The sequence below is a fragment of the Raphanus sativus genome, chromosome 4, assembly GCF_000801105.2.
Source record: "Raphanus sativus cultivar WK10039 chromosome 4, ASM80110v3, whole genome shotgun sequence".
Taxonomy (NCBI): domain Eukaryota; kingdom Viridiplantae; phylum Streptophyta; class Magnoliopsida; order Brassicales; family Brassicaceae; genus Raphanus; species Raphanus sativus.
In genome coordinates, this window is record NC_079514.1 from 108,331 (window position 1) to 127,005 (window position 18,675).

Below are 18,675 nucleotides of genomic sequence, written 5' to 3' on the forward strand. Positions count from 1 at the left end.
GTTCTTGGTTTTATATTGTCGATGAAGCATGGACTTAGAGTCACAGTTGCTAAGAGATGTTAAATTTGAAATTAATGATTTATGAATTAAAAATCACTGCAAATGTATTGCAGTATGTTATAAATAACGCTTTAAAATCTTATGATTTGATCAACTGATTCTTGATGTATTTTGCATACATATGAAGTGTGTGCTTGTTGGTTTCTTTCTGAGCAGTTTTTTTTTGTAACCATACTGAGCAGTTTTTTTTGCATACATATGAAGTGTTTGCTTAATATTGTAACCATGCTGAGCAGTTTTTTTTGTTTTTCATTCTAAGCAGTTTTTTCTTTGCTAAAATGCTTAGCAGTGGACAGGTACTTTATGATCAAGCATATAAAAAATAGGTCACTTGGAATATGATATGAACAGAAAAACTGGTTTGTTAATATTGCAATTATTAACGTGATTATATTTGAATTCGAATATGAATTTTTTTTTCTTTTGAGAATATTTAGAATATGAATTTTGTTGCTTAACAATTAGAGACAATTATAATAAATAAGTTATGATTCACATTAGTTTAGACAATATTTTATAATGCATAACGAATACTAAGTAATAAATTTGGATCACGCTATCTAATTTAAGCGTAATCGTCTATTGACATCTATTGCATCTTCCATTTTCATTGCTTCATCATCAAGAAAATTATCATTAATGAAATCATGTGATCCTCGAATATTCAACCTGGAACCTTTAACAGTCTTTAAGATTCTTCTGATTGTTAAATTGCAAACATGATTTTTCAAACATATCTTTACCGTGAATCCAAAGATTCCTATCTGCTTAATTAAGTGTAATGAAACAATAGACTTTTGCAACTTGTCTGGTTGATGTGCGGTCATCTATCTATAAATCAAATTTCTTGTTCTTCTCCTTATGTACCTCAAAAAAAAAAATCCTTTCTAATGGCTTCAGTAGGTTTATATGAAGCATCAATAGCTTTCTTCTTTTTTCTCATTTTCTATTTCTTGTTTAACAAGAAACATAGTTACTTACCCTTCAAGAAAACCCTTAAAAGCTACCCTTGGAATTGGCCGGTTCTAGGTATGCTTCCCGGTTTGCTGGTGAGGCTCCACCGTATATATGACTACAGCGTCGATGTTCTCGGGAACTCCAACTTGACTTTCCAGTTCAAGGGTCCATGGTTCACTGGAATGGATATATTGGTCACAGTTGATCCAGCTAATATCAACTATATACTGAGCTCAAAATTTTCAAACTACATCAAAGGTCCTGAGTTCCAAGAAATATTTGAAGCTTATGGAGACGGGATCATCAACTCAGACTCAGAGCTATGGAGGAACCTGAGGAAGTCCTCTCAGGTCATATTCAGCCATCAAAAGTACCAAAACTTCTCAACAAGTACCACGCGACGTAAACTCAGAGACGGACTCCTACCCCTTCTCAGTCATATTGCAGATGAGGAGATGGTTGTGGACTTGCAAGACGTGTTCCAGAGATTCATGTTCGACACAACCTTCATTTTCATCACCGGGTCTGATCCTAGAAGTCTCTCCACTGAAATGCCTGAGGTTGAGTTTGCTAAAGCTCTCGATGATGTCGGAGAAGCGATTTTGCATAGGCATATTACACCAAGATTCTTGTGGAAGCTGCAAAAATGGATTGGATTCGGAACAGAGAAGAAGATGAGGAAAGCTAATGCCGTTCTTGATCGTGTTTGTGCAAAATATATATCAGCCAAGAGAGAAGAGATAAGATCACAAGAGATTGCTCGCAATGCCGATGAAGAAAGTGAGGAGGATCTTTTGACGTCCCACATAAAGCTAGATACAAGCAAGTACGAGCTCTTGAATCCTGAAGATGATAAGTTCCTCAGAGACTTCGCAGTAGGTTTCATGGCAGCTGGGAGAGACTCAACGGCTTGTACACTCACTTGGTTCTTCTGGACTCTGTCTGAAAACCCTAACGTGTTGACCAAGATCCTCCAAGAAATCAAAGAAAATCTACCACTAACTAGGAGTGACCAAGACAAGAACAAGCTGGTGTATTTGCATGCAGCAATAAATGAATCAATGAGGCTATACCCACCAATTCCTTTCGAACGCAAGTCACCAATCAAACCAGATGTACTTCCAAGCGGGCACAAAGTCAAATCGAATATAAATATTATGATCTTTCTATACGCTATGGGAAGAATGAAAGCCGTGTGGGGAGAAGACGCGACGGAGTTCAAGCCAGAGAGATGGATTTCAGAGACGGGAGGGTTGAGACATGAGCCTTCTTACAAGTTCATGTCGTTCAATGCCGGTCCAAGAACATGTCTAGGTAAGAATTTAGCAATGGATCTGATGAAGACAGTGATCGTGGAAATATTACAAAGGTATGAGATTAGTGTCGTCCATGGACAAAAGATTGAGCCAAAACCTGGTCTTATTCTTCACATGAAGCATGGGCTTAAAGTCACGGTTGCTAAGAAATATTCTATACGTACCTTGGAGTGAAATGCTCAAGTAGCTAAAAAAAACTCGTAGCTAACGTATGATTTCTTTTTTTTTTTTGTAAACCATTAACGTATGATTTCTGAAATGTTATTTTCCTTCCTAACGATTTATAAATCAATGCTCCACTTGTATTAATCTCTTCACACAAATCACTGAAATTATCAATTTAATATGTTACAGATCTGGGTGATACATTATCAATTTAATTTAATAACGTAATTTTTTCGATGACTTCCTGATCAAGGTTACGCTTTCAATTGCGTCCTCGTCAAGAGACCCTTCAGTTACTTAATTGTTCAACAAAGCATTTCAATTAAGTGATTTAATTTGCAGTGTCGAATAACGATCGTTATTTATTGGAGAGCACATCACACGCTGTTTTCCAGACATCTCTAATTTGAAATTGAATATTTTAAAATACATTCAAACGTAGTGAAACACTGGACTTTGTTATGTGTAATACCAATCCAGTTACTTCTTCTTATCTACCCGCTCTCAAACTTCACTAGTGGCTTCTATCAGCTTATTTGGTTACATATGCTTTCTCACCAAGAAACACATTGGTTACGTGCAAGTCCTAAATACAGGGTTTACGAGGATAACGTATTAGGTTTTGAAGTGTCAACAAATTAGTAAGAAGCAATGTACATTTCGAAATGAAATTATATATATTCTGGATTATTGGTTGAGTTTTATCTCATTTCTTTAACTTTGTTTATTTTAAATGATCAAATCTAATCAATCATGATTTAACTTTACTTTTTCAAAGTTAGGCCTACATCAAAAACTCTACCAATTTTTGCAATCATGATATACAGCTTTTTTTTTAAATATACAACCAAAGAAAAAAAATATTTTTTATGTATATTGATTTATATTTTTTTAGACTGTAAATTTGTAAAAAAAAAAAAAGCATCCCTAATACTAACTAAACTAGAAAATCATAGATAAAATTAACTACTATATATTTAGATAGTAATTTAACTACAATTTAAAATTTAAAGGTAATGTTATAATTTAATTTTATTGGATGAACTCTTAAAAACTGATATGAGATCACCACACTTGGAGGACAGAGGAAGCATCTACTGTTGCAAACATAGATTATACTTCAGAAAATTCAGACCAAACATGTCTTAGTGACTGTGACTTTAAGACCATCCTTCGTGTGGAGAATAACAGAAGGAGCTGGCTCGATCTTTTGCCCTTCAACCATCTTAATCTCATAGTTTTGTATGATTTTCACAGCCACGCTCTTCATTTGCGTCAAAGCCACTTCTTTCCCCAAACAAGTCCTTGGACCAGCGTTAAAGGACAAGAACTTATAAGACGGCTCATGTACCGACTTCCCACTCTCAGAAACCCATCTCTCCGGCTTAAACTCCGATGCATCTTCTCCCCAGACCGTTTTCATTCTCCCTAATGAGTAAAGACAGAACAAGATCTTGGAGTTGGCTTCAACTTTGTGTCCACTTGGAAGAACGTCGGTTTTAGTAGGAGACTTATGTTGAAAGGGAACAGGTGGATAGAGTCTGAGGGCTTCACAAATTGCACCATGTAGATACACCAACTTCTTTAACTCTTGGGGATTGAATGAATCGGAATCAGCATCATCATCATCAGTCTTTGTTTTTGGAGATAGAACTGTCTTGATTTCCTGACGAATCTTGTCCATGGCTTCTGGAAACTTACATAGAAGCCAGAAGAGCCAAGTGAGTCCAGATCCTGTCGTGTCTCGGCCCGCTAACATGAAGGTCAAGATCGTGTCTCTAAGGAATCTGTCATCACTTGGATTCAACAGCTTGTACTTGGTCGTTTCCAAGTTCATGTAAGACGTCAGCAAATCTTGAGAATCCATATTTGTAACCCCACGGCTTACCTCATCTCTCTTTGAAGCTATGTACTTAGAGCAAACACGGTCAAAAGTCTTGCGAGCTTTCGTCATCTTCTTCTCATCTCCTATGCCAATGAAGCTTTCCATCTTCCACAAGATCTCCGGCTTGACATGTCTGAAGAATATTGCTTCCTCTGCATCGTCTAAGGCTCTTGCAAACTCGATTTCTGGCATCTCAACCGAGAGACAACCTGGATCATACCCGGTCGCTAAAACACACGTAGTATCGAACGTGAACCTTTGGAACACATCTTCCAAGTTCACAACGAGTTTCTCTTTAGCGACATGGTCAAGAAGTGGGACAAGCCCTTTCTCTAGCTTACTCAAGCTTGTAGCTAATGAGAACCTTTGGAACTCGGGATGCATCATCATGCTTTGAGCTGACTTCCTCAGATCCTTCCACAGCTCCGAATCGGCGTTGAAGATCCCATCTCCCAAAACGTCGAATAGCTTCTTGAACTCGGGACCCTTAGGGTAGTTTGAGAAGTTTGAGCTCATGATGTGGTGGATGTTAGAAGGATCAACCGTGACCAACATGTCGAGGCCCGCATAACACGGGCCTGTGCAAAGATAGGTTAAGTTCGTGACCTCGAGAATCTCGGTTATGAAGTCGTAAACACGGTGGATTTCGACAAGCAAACCAGGAATCATACCGAGGAAAGGCCAGTTTGTGGGACACTTACGGTGAGGTTTCTTGTTGATCAAGAAATGTCGAAAGAGAAAAAAGCAAAAGAAAGCAATGGAGATTTCAAACAAGCTTATCAGAGCCATTAGAGATGAATTAAAGGGTTTTTTCTTCTTCTTCTTGTGTGATAGATACACTAAGTGGCAGAACTGTTCCAGATTATATATATGAATTGAATTAAGCAATGCCTTTGTGCTTTTCTGAAACAGGTGATGTGTCTTTTTTTTTTGAAACACAATTTTCATTAATACTCAAACATTCAAACTACAAATAAGAAAAGAGTTTAACCAAACTCTAACAACAACAAGCATTAAAACATACAAGCTAAAAGTAGAGAGACCTCTACGATAGAATGACAGCGAACTCGAAGCATAGCTCGAATGCGTCGGAGCAAGACTCAAGGCAATGCCAGAGACTTGAGATTTAGTCACTTTGTATTGTGACGTTAAGATCCAATCCGCACCTCGAAATATCGTCGAAACAACATCCGTTGCATCTTCAGGCCCCAAACGGACCGGTACACAAGATAACAAATCGGCTATAGATAAAGATACACACCTCCATTTAGTGTTCGGAGGGAAAACATTCCTCATAAATGAGGGACGGGGTAATACGGCTCGCCTCTTGCGAAAGAAGGATGATAATGATGTAGATTTTCCCGGTGAATCCACCAGTAAACGGATACTATGAGAACTCTTCGTATAAGAGAAATAAGGCACTGAGTGCTTATGAGTTTCGGTAATAGTCTCAATGAACCCATCGAAAACTATTAGCAAGTTGGCTAAAATGGTCACACTCCCCCACATAAATGTGGGCTTTGAAACTTTTCCTTTAGAAATTGGGCAACTAAGAAATGGGCTGACCTCTTTATAACCCTTAATGGGCCAGGCCCAGATAGTCATGCTGCTAGGGTTCGGGTCACCAAACTGTACGCCGCCGAACCTACGTGAAGAGGAGATGAAGGACGCGGCGGATCTGAAACTGGTCACATCAGAGTGGACAGGTTGCACGGCATGACAGATCGGAGAAGAGACGTAGCCTATGATAGTACAGAATTTCTCGCCGGAGTAACGGTCATGGCAGACGCCTGCCGGAGTGATGATGTTGAGAGCGTGAAGAGGAGAGCACAACCTCATCGTGCCTCTTGCTTTCAGAACAGGCCATCGGATCAAAAGTGGAACCCCACTAATTGACTCGGCGTTCCGGGAGCCCCCGGTAAAATGTATTGGTTTCGTAGGTTCAGACCAAGGCTCTGAGTCTACGAAGATCTTCACAGACGGTGGTTTCGCCAAACGTTGAAACCAGGATGCATGAACAGACAGCATAACGGTAAGAAAGAAAAACATGAAAGTAAAATAGACAAAAGGAGACGATGAACAGTCCCGACGCCGGCGGAAAAACCTGTCACCGGCGTCGAAAGATACAGATCTGAGGTTTGCCTCGATTTTAGTGTCTAGGAGCGTTTTCCTATCGATAGTTTTAGTTTTATACAGGTGATGTGTCTACATCGCCTGAATAATTATGATAAGATGGAATAAAATAGTGTTTCTTTGGTAAGTATGTCCTCTTTTTTTCTTGTTTGGTAATGCAGGTTTGTCGTAAGTCAAAATATCTTCTGTAAAACAGTGTATGTTTTTTGGAACTTAAAACACTGTATGTTACATATTATTATCCCATTCAGTTATCTATTTAGTATAGCAACAAATATTACTGGATCATGCATTTTTAAATACAGTTCACATACATAAAAATCGTGTCGTTTGATTTGTTTTAATATACACTGGATAGTCTTTTTTGGGTGAAATACAATAGATAATCTAGATTCCCATTTGTACATGGAAAACGCGAGAATTTTGTAGATTGCCGATGCCAGATGCTTAATTGCAGATAATAAAATACATCTACAAACTATTATGATTTTAAATCCACATCAATTTTCTTATATTTCAAAAAGATATTTAATCTGTTTTAGTTAAAAATATATTTGATTTTTATGCATTGGATAGCATATCGTGATTTAATCCCATAAATTTAAATTAACGAAATAATCATATAGTGATTCAATTCAATAAATATCATTGTATAATTAACTAGGAAGCTTTTTAAGAACTTTATAAAAAATACCGTTTCAAAAAAAAGATCATATGCATGTATCTCTTTATATTCTCAATTAGTTTTTTAGATGTTAAGAAATATGGAAAAAATCATATGCATGCATCTCTTTATAGATTGTTCTATATTTTTAGTAACAAATTTTTATTTTATGAACAAGCTTTAGTAACAAAATTAATGGATACAAATACGTTGACTAGCTCTCTCGGTTACTACTTCTCACATTTTGAAATCTGCAATTGATTGGTTAAATGTACAGATTAATATTAACATATATATATACCATAATAATGAAGACTTTATACTTTTTATAAAAATAATGTTTTCTAATAAAATTTAAACTTTAATTACGTACTAGTCAGCCTTTCCTTATTTATTCTAAAATGTTCAACATGATTATATCCAATATAAGCTACCATAAAGAGATTGTGGCTACTCCAAATATTGTATAACATGTATTGCAATAGCATGATTAATCTACGTCTATATAATTATATAGCATATATATAAAACATGTTCATATAAGCGAGTTCCCCACCAGAAAAATCTGTCACTTTTTAATGCGTTTACCTATTGAAAATAAAGTAAGCTCATAGGTTAAATAAACTGTTTTTTGTTAAATAAATAGACTAAGTTTATATTAGCAAAATACAAATAAACTAAAGCGAATATATATGGTTTATAGTTGCTATATATTTTTTTATTCTTTTTTTAGCGGGATCTTGTAGTCTAGTGGTAGTAGACATGTTTTAAATGCAAACATATTTCGAATTCGATATTTTTGATGCGGAAATTAAATCATATTGTTCTATTAAAAATGGCTATAAACCCATCCGTATGAATATTCAAAAGAAAATTTATCGTATACTATACCTTCCATCCAAAGATTAGATATGTGTCTTAATAGATTTCGATTTAACATATTTTCTATGAAAAAATCCTAGATTTTTAACCACAAGAAGAAAACAATTTTCTGTAGATTCTATAAATTTAGTACATGATTTGAGTCTGCATTAAAATAATATTATGGAGCCAGAATTTTTGCACACGTCTATATTCTACTCAAAAAAATTGAAAACTGCTATTAACTTTTTAATAATTATATTTTATTAGATAACTTTTTTTTTTGCAAACTTATTTTATTGGATAACTTTCAAGCTGACATGAGACGTTCCATGAGAGGATAAGGAAATCATCTACGTCAACTTTCCACGTTTCTGGCTAGTCATAAAACATTCAAACCAAACATCTCTTAGAAACCGTGACTTTAAGACCATGCTTCATGTGGAGAATAACAGAAGGAGCTGGCTCGACCTTGTGCCCTTCAACGACTTTAATATCATAGTTTTGTATGATTTTCACAGCCACTGTCTTCATTTGCATCATAGCCACTTCTTTCCCCAGACAAGTTCTTGGACCTGCGTTAAATGATAAGAACTTATAAGATGGCTCATGTACAGAAGTTCCATTATCAGTAATCCATCTCTCCGGTTTAAACTCCAATGCATCTTCTCCCCAAACCGACTTCATTCTCCCTAATGAATAGAGACAGAACAAAATCTTTGAGCCGGCATCGACTTTGTGTCCGCTTGGAAGAGCATCGGTTTTAGTTGGAGACTTGTGTTGGAAGGGAACAGGTGGATAGAGCCTTAGGGCTTCACAAATTGCACCATGTAAATAAACTAACTTCTTCAGCTCCTGGGGATTGAATGAATCATAATCATCTTTGGAGTTTGCAGCATCTGTCTTGGTTCCTGGAGATATATTTTTGTTGATTTCTTGAAGAATCTTGGTTATGGCTTCTTCGTTCTTACAGAGAAGCCAGAAGAACCAAGTGAGTGCTGAGCCTGTTGTGTCTCTACCCGCTAACATGAAGCTCAATACCGTGTCCCTAAGGAACCTGTCATCATTAGGATATAACAGCTTGTACTTGGTCGTGTCCACATTCAAGTAAGACGTCAGCAAATCTTTGGAACCAATATTATTAGTCCCACGGCTTATCTCATCTCTCTTGGAAGATATGCACTTAAAGCAAGCACGATCTAGAATGGCGTGAGCTCTTTTCAGCTTCAGCTCATCTCCAAGCCCAATCAATCTTTGCATCTTCCACACCATCTCCGGCTTGACATGTCTGTAGAAAATAGCTTCCTCGGCATCGTCTAAAGCTCTTGCAAACTCGATTTCTGGCATCTCAAGCGAGAGACAACCTGGATCATACCCGGTAGCTAAAACAAAAGTAGTGTCGAACGTGAATCTTTGAAAAACATCTTCCAAGTCCACGACGAGTTTCTCTTTAGCAACATGGTCAAGAAGTGGGACAAGACCTTTCTCCAGCTTACTCAAGCTTGTAGCTATTGAAAAGCTTTGAAACTCTGGATTCATCATCATGCTTTGAGCTGATTTCCTCAGATCCTTCCACAGCTCAGAATCTACGTTGAAAATCCCATCTCCCAAGACGTCGAATAGCTTCTTGAACTCGGTCCCTTTAGGGTAGTTAGAGAAGTTTGAGCTCATAATGTGATGGATATTAGCAGGATCAACGGTGATTAACATGTCAAGGCCCCCTAAAAAGGGGCCTTTGAAAAGGTAGTTTAAGTTCCCATGCTCAAGAACCTCGGTTGCAAAGTCATAAACACGATGGATCTTCAGGGTCAAGCCGGGAAGCATACCAAGGAACGGCCAGTTTGTGAGAAAGGAGGGGTGAGGTTTCTTGCTGATCAAGAAAAACTGAAAGATGAGGAAACAAAAGAAAGCAATTGAGATATCAACTAAGCTTACCAAAGCCATATTATGGGAAAAAAAATTAGAATAGAGATATTACACCAAAAGGGGAAGCTTGGTATAAAGGATGAATAGAAAACTAGAAAGCATCGTGTTTAATTTGTGTCCTTTGAATTGATGAAATGTCAATGTCTCAGCAATCATAACACGAGGGATCTGACCTTACCTTTAGGTGATTAAATGTACTCTTTTTTTTTTTGAATTATACAGAGGTATCCTAGCCCCATCGAAATGATACAGACTAGTCACGTGTTGCCACATATGGTCCAGACTAGTCACGTGTTTGGTACCGTAGATTTATGCATGTCAAAATATTTCGAAAACCAATGGTCCAGTGCATGCGACGTATTACTGTAATTAGTTAATTGTTTAAGTACAAGACAACTTTCGGCTCCGTATGTCTAACCAATATGGGAGCTTTGTATATACTTTTTTTTTAAATAGCTTTGTATATAGTCAATTTTTAATTTTGTTTAGTAATTAAAAAACTATGTACATAAATTATTTATACATATATATATATATGAATATCTTTAGTTAATTTTTATTTTTTTCTCTAAATACTTTTTACTAAATTTGTATTATAATATTTTATATTATTGTTTATATTTTATAAATAATACATACATACTATAGTTTATACATCAAAAGAACTACTAATTGTTGACAAAATAGTAATTCTTATTTTACAGCAAAGTCACTACATATATCTATAAAAAAGTAGTTTTTATTGTAAATTGCATTAAACCATAATTTTTATCTTTAGAACCATAAAAGTGTAGTCGGGTGGTTGAGGTCATTCATAAAGACCCACACAGGTTCAAATGTCTTCTAATTCAGATTAACCATTTTTGTGATCAGACGACAAAGGTATATAACTCTCTTTGCAAGTAATCGGATCTAACCGGTGCCGGTGATTAGGTTTTTGGAAATTAGTAGGTTGGATCACCGCCCGCCAGATATTCCGGGTTAACAAAAAAAAACTTTTATCTTCCCTTAATTCTAGTACTACATGTATAATGTATTACACCCATACCCTTATACAATTCCATGTTCAAAAGAAAAGTCAGATAAAAAAGTTTATAACCGTTAGCACCGAAACATCATCTTTCAATATTAATAAGAAAATATACTTTAAAAAGGAAGTCAGTTAGCTTTAACGGAAGAAACTGTACGTAATATCAATATTGCCGCTTTAAAATTTTAGTTGTTTGCTAAGAGGAAAAAATCAGGTGTCCATACTATTCGACTCAATCTGAACCGTTTGTGATAATTGATCAAAGGAACAATAATTGAGCTGTAGGGAGTAGGGACCATGTACGTAAGTGGTGGTGATTGATGCTACATTGCTACTGATGTGTAGTGTACCGAGTTATTATCTACTTTGGCATATTCAAGTAACATGGTCCATAATGGATAGTTTTTTGTGACTTGTATGCCTCCACGCCTCCGTACATTTCCTTTTCTTTCTTTTCTAAACATTTTCTTTGGGGAAATTAGACCAAGTAGCTAAGAAAAAAAACAAAATTAAAAATCTAACTAAAATCTCTTTCTCTTTCCTACTTTTTTTTCGTATCTCTCTCTACTCTCTTCCAAAATCTAATTTCTCTTTTTTTTTGTTATTTAGCAAAAAAGCCATTTTCTTTTCTCAAAACTTTATTAAGTATAAATCAACATTATGAGAAAGTGATGTTATATTAGCATAGTTTCGGTGTGCCAATCGTCGTATCTTATAAATTTACTTTCAACGTTTATAACTATTGAGAAAACAGAAAAAAAATCCTTAAATTTACACAAAAACAAAAAAAAACTAAAATAATCTTCAACTTTTGTCTAAGCCGTTTTAATTTTCTAACCTTAAAAAATTGTCTAATTTAAACCTCAGTTTTTATTGATCAAACCATTTTAGATTACAAGAAAAGTCAATATTAAATGGTTGACTAAACCTCAAACTTAATCCTCTAGAGATTTAACGTTTTACTTTTACCACACAAAAAAAAATAACTGAATGCTCTAGAAGAATTACATATTTTTACACAAAAAAGATTGTGACCGTAACTGTTAATATCTACATTCAGTTTACAGTAACAGAGACTATTTACAATATTTGAGTTTCCAACAAAACGGTAAAACCAGTTTTAGAACCAAAAAAATAGATATTTTTGATATTAATAATTGGATTTCATTCTTACTTCCACTCATATAACAATTTAAAATATTTTCAAAATACATTCTATAACTTCAAATATAGAGTATTTTTTTTAAAAAAAACTACAAATTTTCAAATTCAGAGTTTCGAGGAGTGCAACTTCATATTTGAAGTTTTACTACTCAAAATTTCAAATTTGAAGTTTTATTTTTTATTTGCATTTTGGCCATTACAATTACACATTCTATTTATTATTCTTAAATATTTCTCATTTCTCATTTTAATCTTTAAAACTTTTATATCTCAGATAATTTCTTTAAGTTAAGTTTTACACATAAAATTAAATAAAAATTTTTAAAACAGGTTTTATATTATTTAAAATTAAAATTAGATAACAATAATATTACAAAACAAACTTAATAAAAAACCTTTTAGAAAGGTACATGAAGACATAATTATTATAGAAATTTAAATATTACAACAACACTAATAATTTGGTTTTATTTTTAATTTAAGCTTTTATTAATTAATACTTTTATATATGTGTTAGGTATTTATTAATTTTTTTATGAATTTATATTAGTTGTGACAAATATAAGGACAACTTGTAAAATGCAAGTAATTTGAAGTTAATTTTGAAGTTTACTTGGAGAAGTGCATTTTAAAAATTTAAATATAGAATTTGGGAAAACTTAAAAATATAGAGTGATTGTGGGATGATTTACAACTACGTAATCTTTTGAATAATACTATGTTGCTGTTTGATTAGAAAAGGACATGTTTAGGCGCACCTTCAAAAAGAAATGAAGAATCATATTAAAAATCTTGAAAATATTTCCATAGCAATGAATTTTAGTGGATTGATTTTTTTTCAATAATTGTTACTCCCTCCGTTTCATATTATTGTCATTCTAGATTTATGTAACACATATTAAAATAACATTTATTTTACATATTTTCAAATAAAAAAAATACCATTATCAATACACATAACCATATATCAATCAATAGAAAAATTAGAGTAAAAATATTGTCAATAAATTTTGTATTGAAAACCGAAAACGACACTTATTTTGAAATAAAGATTCTATTCTAAAACGATAAGTAATTCGAAACGGAGGAAGTATCCAATAACTTCCTTTAATATTCCTATTTGGAGGTTATAAATTCTCGATCTCACGATTTCTAATTTAAAATTTATGTGACTGTTTCAGTTTTAAAACAAAAGAATTTTATAATTCCTATAAACTTGTGAAGAAACAAAAATTTAACAAACAAACAAAAAAATTGAATTCGAACATGACATGAGACGTTGCGGCTAAATTTTATGCCCTTTAGATAAGTTAGTACATTCTTGGGTTCTCCGCAAGTTTTTCGCAATCTGCTTTATTATTTTATCTCCGATAGTGCTATTTTTAACTTTTTACTTCATTTAAAAGAAACTTCTGCTCCAATGATATTTTTATTTCTTATTTCAAAATAAAGCATTAAACAGTACTGTTTCAAATTTGAAGTAATACTGTTTCATTTTTAAAAAACTGAATTTTCTAAAATATAATTTGATCCTTAATTTTTACTGCTTCCTATCTTTTACTGAAATAAATTATATACGTAATATTATCCAATCAATTCTGAAATTTTAACTATTTTTTCATCTAATTAAATATTTATATTAAAAATTATGAGAATATTCATTTTAAGAATTTTAACCCATTCAAAAGTAATGGAAGATAAAGAATGTCACATTTTACTTCTAAATATGTTTATTAATCATTTATAGGAAAACTATATATAAGATTGTATTTTTTTTTTACAAAATATGATGTACTGCATTTAATTATTCGTATTATATAATAAATTTCTTATATGATAATGTTTAATTTATATTAAATAATATCTATGTTGGATTATTGTTAAAATAAAACAGTTAGGTAAAATTATTAGATACGAAAAATATAAGGTCTTATTTATAATTAAAGATAAAGTGGACATAGAATATGTTTAAAATTTTCCTTTTAGAAAACGAAAATGAAGCAAACAATTGAAAAATATGTGCTTTATTTTTTGCTTCATTTGAATAAAATGCACTTTTGAAGTAAAAAATGAAATCAACCATTAGAGACGCCTTTAGTTAGACATTTTTTTGTCAACGCTTTAATTACTAGCTAAGTACACTATCAATTAACCACCTATTCAATGCGCACCTATCTTTTAGTCTACAAATAGTCGAATGCTGAATTTAGATTAAGTAAAAGAGAAAAATACCATGATAACATCAAATCAAATTTTTATCACAAAATAGCATTATAAGGAAAAAATGACTAAAAAGTTTTAGTAAAGGATAGATATGTATTTATAACTTTTGGGTTAATTAATTTAATATTTATGATTTAGATTTAAGATGTGGAATTTTAGGAATGTGTTCAAATATTTAAAAAAAAATATCAATTTTTTCAAAACAAAAATATGTTATTTTGATCATTTTATTTTGTTAAGTGCTATTTTACGACAAAAATTTTAAAATTGTTATTTGAGAGAATTGTCGTATAAGTAAAATTGTATTTTCTCTTGGAAGCCTCATCTGTTTTTAGAAAGAAAGAATCATTGAAAAAACGGTGGATAGTCTTTACTTCTATGCAATTTTAAATTGAAAGAAAGAAAAAAAGAAAGCTTAAAGAAATAGCTGAAAGTAAAGTATCAAACCGAAAGATTCATCTCAAAAATATATGTGATTCGAGCTGGTAAAAATTCTCCAAGGTTAATTTGTACCTTAATGTATGAATATGAATATAAGATTTATTTATTTATTTTTTATTTTCTGGAACACATGAATATATGATTTAACAACTCGAAAGAAATACACGTAATATTACGAAATGTTGAGCAGTAAATGACATAAGATATGTTTAGAAAACAGTGGTAAGCATTTGGCACACGTACAACTTGATTTAGAAAACCGATAAAATCAAATCTTAGCTACACGAACTTTGAGACCATGTTGCATGCGAAGAAGAACAGAAGGAACTGGTTCGGTTTTGTGCCCTTCAACGACCTGAATCTCATAGTTTTGTATGATGTTTACAGCCACTGTCTTCATCTGCAAGAACGTTAACTTCTTCCCCAAGCAAGTTCTCGGACCAGCGTTAAACGCCAAGAACTTATACGAAGGTTCATGTTTCAGCCTTCCACTAGCTGAAATCCATCTCGCTGGTCTGAACTCTTCTGCGTCATCTCCCCACACAGATTTCATCCTCCCCAATGCATAAGTTGAGATGACAATCTTCCAATTCTCATCGACTTTATGCCCACTTGGAAGCACCACTACAAGAAAACATGTATATACCGAGGGAAAAAATCGTCGGTATGTCGTCGGAATAAAGCTATTCCGACGACATACCGAGGAAATACGTCCTCGGAAAAAACTCCTCGGAATTTTATATTTCCTCGGAATTTCCTCGGAAATTTCTGACGGAATTCCGAGGAACACAAATTCCGAGGAAATACCGAGGACCACTGTTCATCGGAATATACCGAGGAATACGTCCGTCGGTATATACCGAGGACTATTCCAAGGAAATTAATCGTCGGAAGTTCCGATTTGTACCGAGGGTATATTCCGAGGAATCCTTCTCTCGGAAAATTCCGAGGAATTTGTTCCTCGGAATTTTCCGAGGGAAGTGTTCCTCGGAATTTTCAAAAAAAAATTATTTTTTTAAAAAAAAATATTTTTTTTTAAATTAATTTTTGAAATTTAAATTTGAAAATATAAAATTTAAATTGGAAACATATTATTATATAAAATTCAAAGTCGTACAAATAAAAAAAAACATTTCGAGTTTATAAAAAAAAAGCTACGGGCTTTGGACGTTCGGGTCTGGCATGGTCGGGAGCACCTCGTTCGGGTGCAACCTCCTCATCATCTCCAACATTTGCTCGTTGAGCTTCTTCTGTGCCTCCCAGCCCGCATGTTGACTTGCCACCGTGGACTCCAACGCAGATATGCGATCATCCTTGTCCTTCATCTGACCCAAAAGTACTTCTGGATCAACAAAGGGCGGTGGTGCAGCAGAAGACGGAACCGACCGCGAACGACGACCCAAACCGAACAAACGTCCCTTCTTCTTTGGAACCCCCTGAAATAGAAAAGTGTCAAAATTAAATAATAGAAAAAATAAATTGAACATTAAAAAAAGAACTTACCGATTCAACGATTTCGTTAATCCGAACCCGAGGCAAGTAGGTCGAACCCGTGGAATCGTCATCCTCGGTTTGAAGCTGAGACGCTTCTTCTTCCACTTGAGTACCGATCAGGGTGACCACATCCCTCACAACACCATCATCAATCTGGCCGGTCTTCTTGTTGGTATACGCCCTCTTCATTAGGGCGAGATCATCAACCGGCTCGCTATCATTTTTCTCCGCCTTGAAAAAAACATAAGAATAGTACTGATCATCATAAGACCTGTATATATATATGTAAATATATATTTTTTTAAAAATAAAATCCCAAATAATAGTTTTTAATCACAAAAGATGTTTTAATACATATATTTTTTAAAAAATATAGTTTAAATATATAAAAATAGTTTAATAATTACAAAACAGTTTTAATAAATTAAATTTGTTTAATAATTACAAAAATAGTTTAAATACAAAAAAAGTTTAAAAATGACAAAAAAATAGTTTAATATATAAAATAGTTTAATAATTACAAAAATAGTTTTAATATATTAAAATTGTTTAATAATTACAAAATTAGTTTTAATATATAAAAATTATTAAAAATTTATAATTTGTTAGTATACATGATTTATACATCTATAAAAAATTATAAATCGTTTATAAATAGAGAAAAAAGGTTTATAAATTTTTTAAAAAATTTTAAAAAACGTTTTATTATTACTGGAAACTTGAAAAACGTTTTTAAAAATAGAAAAACGCTTTTAAAAATCAAAAAACGTTTTAAAAATAGAAAAACGTTTTGAATTTTAACCAAAACAAAAAATAAATCCAAAAAAAACTAAAACAACAATCAAAACAACAATCCTAACTTAAACTACCCATTCAATCCTAAACTATCCATCTAACAACCTAAAATCCGAAATTCTAATCTCACAAACCATAATCAATCAAATTTTTTGAAGAAAAGAGAGAGGGATAGGTGCTTACATGATTTGGCAAAGAATTGGAGGAAACAAACGGTGGGATTCGCCGGAAATCGATGGAGGAGGAGGAGGAGCCGCGTAGAGGAAGAGAGGAGAGGAAGAGAGAAATGGGGAAGAAAGAATCGAGATACCCTAATTTTATGAGGGGTCCGACGGACATTTTCCGTCGGAATTTCCTCAGTATATTTTTAAGGATCGTCGGAATTTCCTCGGTTTAGATATATCTGATTTTCCCGAAATGTTTGGCGGCTAGGGTTCCCGGGTAAATGAAAAAATTCTGAGGAACAAGGGTTCCTCGGAATTTCTTCAGAATATTCTGAGGAAATTCCGAGGAACCTTGGTTATGTTCCTCGTAATTTCCTCAGAATATTCTGAGGAAATTCCGAGGAAACAGGGTTTGGGGTTCAAATTCCAATTTTTTGCCGTATTTCATTTCTTATACAAATGTAATGCATACCATTGATGATTCTTTGTATAGATGATCATAAACCATGAAATAACAAAAATTCAAAAATAATTGTAAGTATTCCCTTTTACGTTTATTAAAGTGTATAAGTGTTTATCTTATGTTGTGTGGTTTTCGTTCAAGCAATCGTAAAAGTGTTTGTTATTATGTAAAACACCAAAGTTTGACTTCATAATATGGTTAAGACACTTAATGAAGGTTATATACGTGTTATTCAATCCGCAAAACGTTGTTTTCGGTTTAAAACCCCAAGTTCCTCGGAATTTCCTCAGAATATTCTGAGGAAATTCCGAGGAAATTCTGAAAATCAGTACTTTCCTCGGAATTTCCTCGGAATTTTCTGAGGAAATTCCGAGGAACTAGGGGTTTTAAACCGAGAACCCACATGTTCCTCGGAATTTCCTCAGAAAATTCCGAGGAAATTCCGAGGAACAATACTTTATAATCAAATTCCTAAATCGAGAAGGTAAATTCCGAAGAAATTCCGAGGAAACCCTAAAGTCCCTCGGAATTTTCTCGGTATTTCAACAAAAAAAAACAAAAAAATAAAGCTACTCTGATTCTGAGTCAATGGCTTCTTTTTTATGTTTTGTGAAGGAGAAGTGATATCTTGCATATTTGCATTGTTTTATCCATTCGTTCATAAGCATTTGATCATATAGATTAGGACTTAGACATGTTCTGCTTCCGGTTGTCGGCGAACTAACCTCATGAATTCGGTTATACCTCGTTGGTATTCTTTCGTAAGCAATCTCGTCTCCGGATCCAAATGAGGTCGATCGATCCAAGAACGAAAATAATTTGAAGAAGACATGTTTTTTTATATCAATTTTGTGATAGTAGGAGAGAAGAAGAAGAAATGGAGTGAATGAAAATGAAGAGGGGTAAATCCAGCCGATATAGTGAGGAAATTCCG

At 33.5% G+C, this 18,675-nt stretch overlaps 5 protein-coding genes across 5 annotated transcripts in view; 2 read left to right on the top strand and 3 right to left on the bottom strand.

Moving 5' to 3' along the window:
- Nucleotides 1-85, top strand: part of LOC130511931 (alkane hydroxylase MAH1-like) — a 1,710-nt gene extending 1,625 nt beyond the window's left edge. Inside the window, exon 2 of the mRNA XM_057009841.1 lies at nt 28-85. Within this exon, the coding sequence (XP_056865821.1) occupies nt 28-85 (58 nt within the window). The remainder of the gene's footprint in view (nt 1-27) is intronic.
- Nucleotides 86-935: 850 nt separating this feature from the next.
- Nucleotides 936-2,616, top strand: LOC108849895 (alkane hydroxylase MAH1-like). The gene has a single exon (XM_057007585.1). The coding sequence runs from the start codon at nt 951-953 to the stop codon at nt 2,505-2,507; it is 1,557 nt and encodes a 518-aa protein (XP_056863565.1). The 5' UTR covers nt 936-950; the 3' UTR covers nt 2,508-2,616.
- An 896-nt stretch (nt 2,617-3,512) lies between these two features.
- On the bottom strand, nt 3,513-6,585 carry LOC130510794 (alkane hydroxylase MAH1-like). Its single transcript, XM_057007450.1, has one exon. It carries the CDS (start codon nt 5,329-5,331, stop codon nt 3,628-3,630), a length of 1,704 nt encoding a protein of 567 aa, XP_056863430.1. The 5' UTR covers nt 5,332-6,585; the 3' UTR covers nt 3,513-3,627.
- A 1,575-nt stretch (nt 6,586-8,160) lies between these two features.
- On the bottom strand, nt 8,161-10,105 carry LOC130511480 (alkane hydroxylase MAH1-like). The gene has a single exon (XM_057008508.1). It carries the CDS (start codon nt 9,983-9,985, stop codon nt 8,435-8,437), a length of 1,551 nt encoding a protein of 516 aa, XP_056864488.1. The 5' UTR covers nt 9,986-10,105; the 3' UTR covers nt 8,161-8,434.
- Nucleotides 10,106-15,925: 5,820 nt separating this feature from the next.
- LOC130510926 (uncharacterized) lies at nt 15,926-17,663 on the bottom strand. The gene is made up of 3 exons (XM_057007641.1): nt 17,298-17,663; nt 16,329-16,550; nt 15,926-16,261 (listed from the first exon to the last, which is right to left on the bottom strand). Exons 1-3 carry the CDS (start codon nt 17,451-17,453, stop codon nt 15,980-15,982), a joined length of 660 nt encoding a protein of 219 aa, XP_056863621.1. The 5' UTR covers nt 17,454-17,663; the 3' UTR covers nt 15,926-15,979.
- Nucleotides 17,664-18,675: the final 1,012 nt, after the last annotated feature.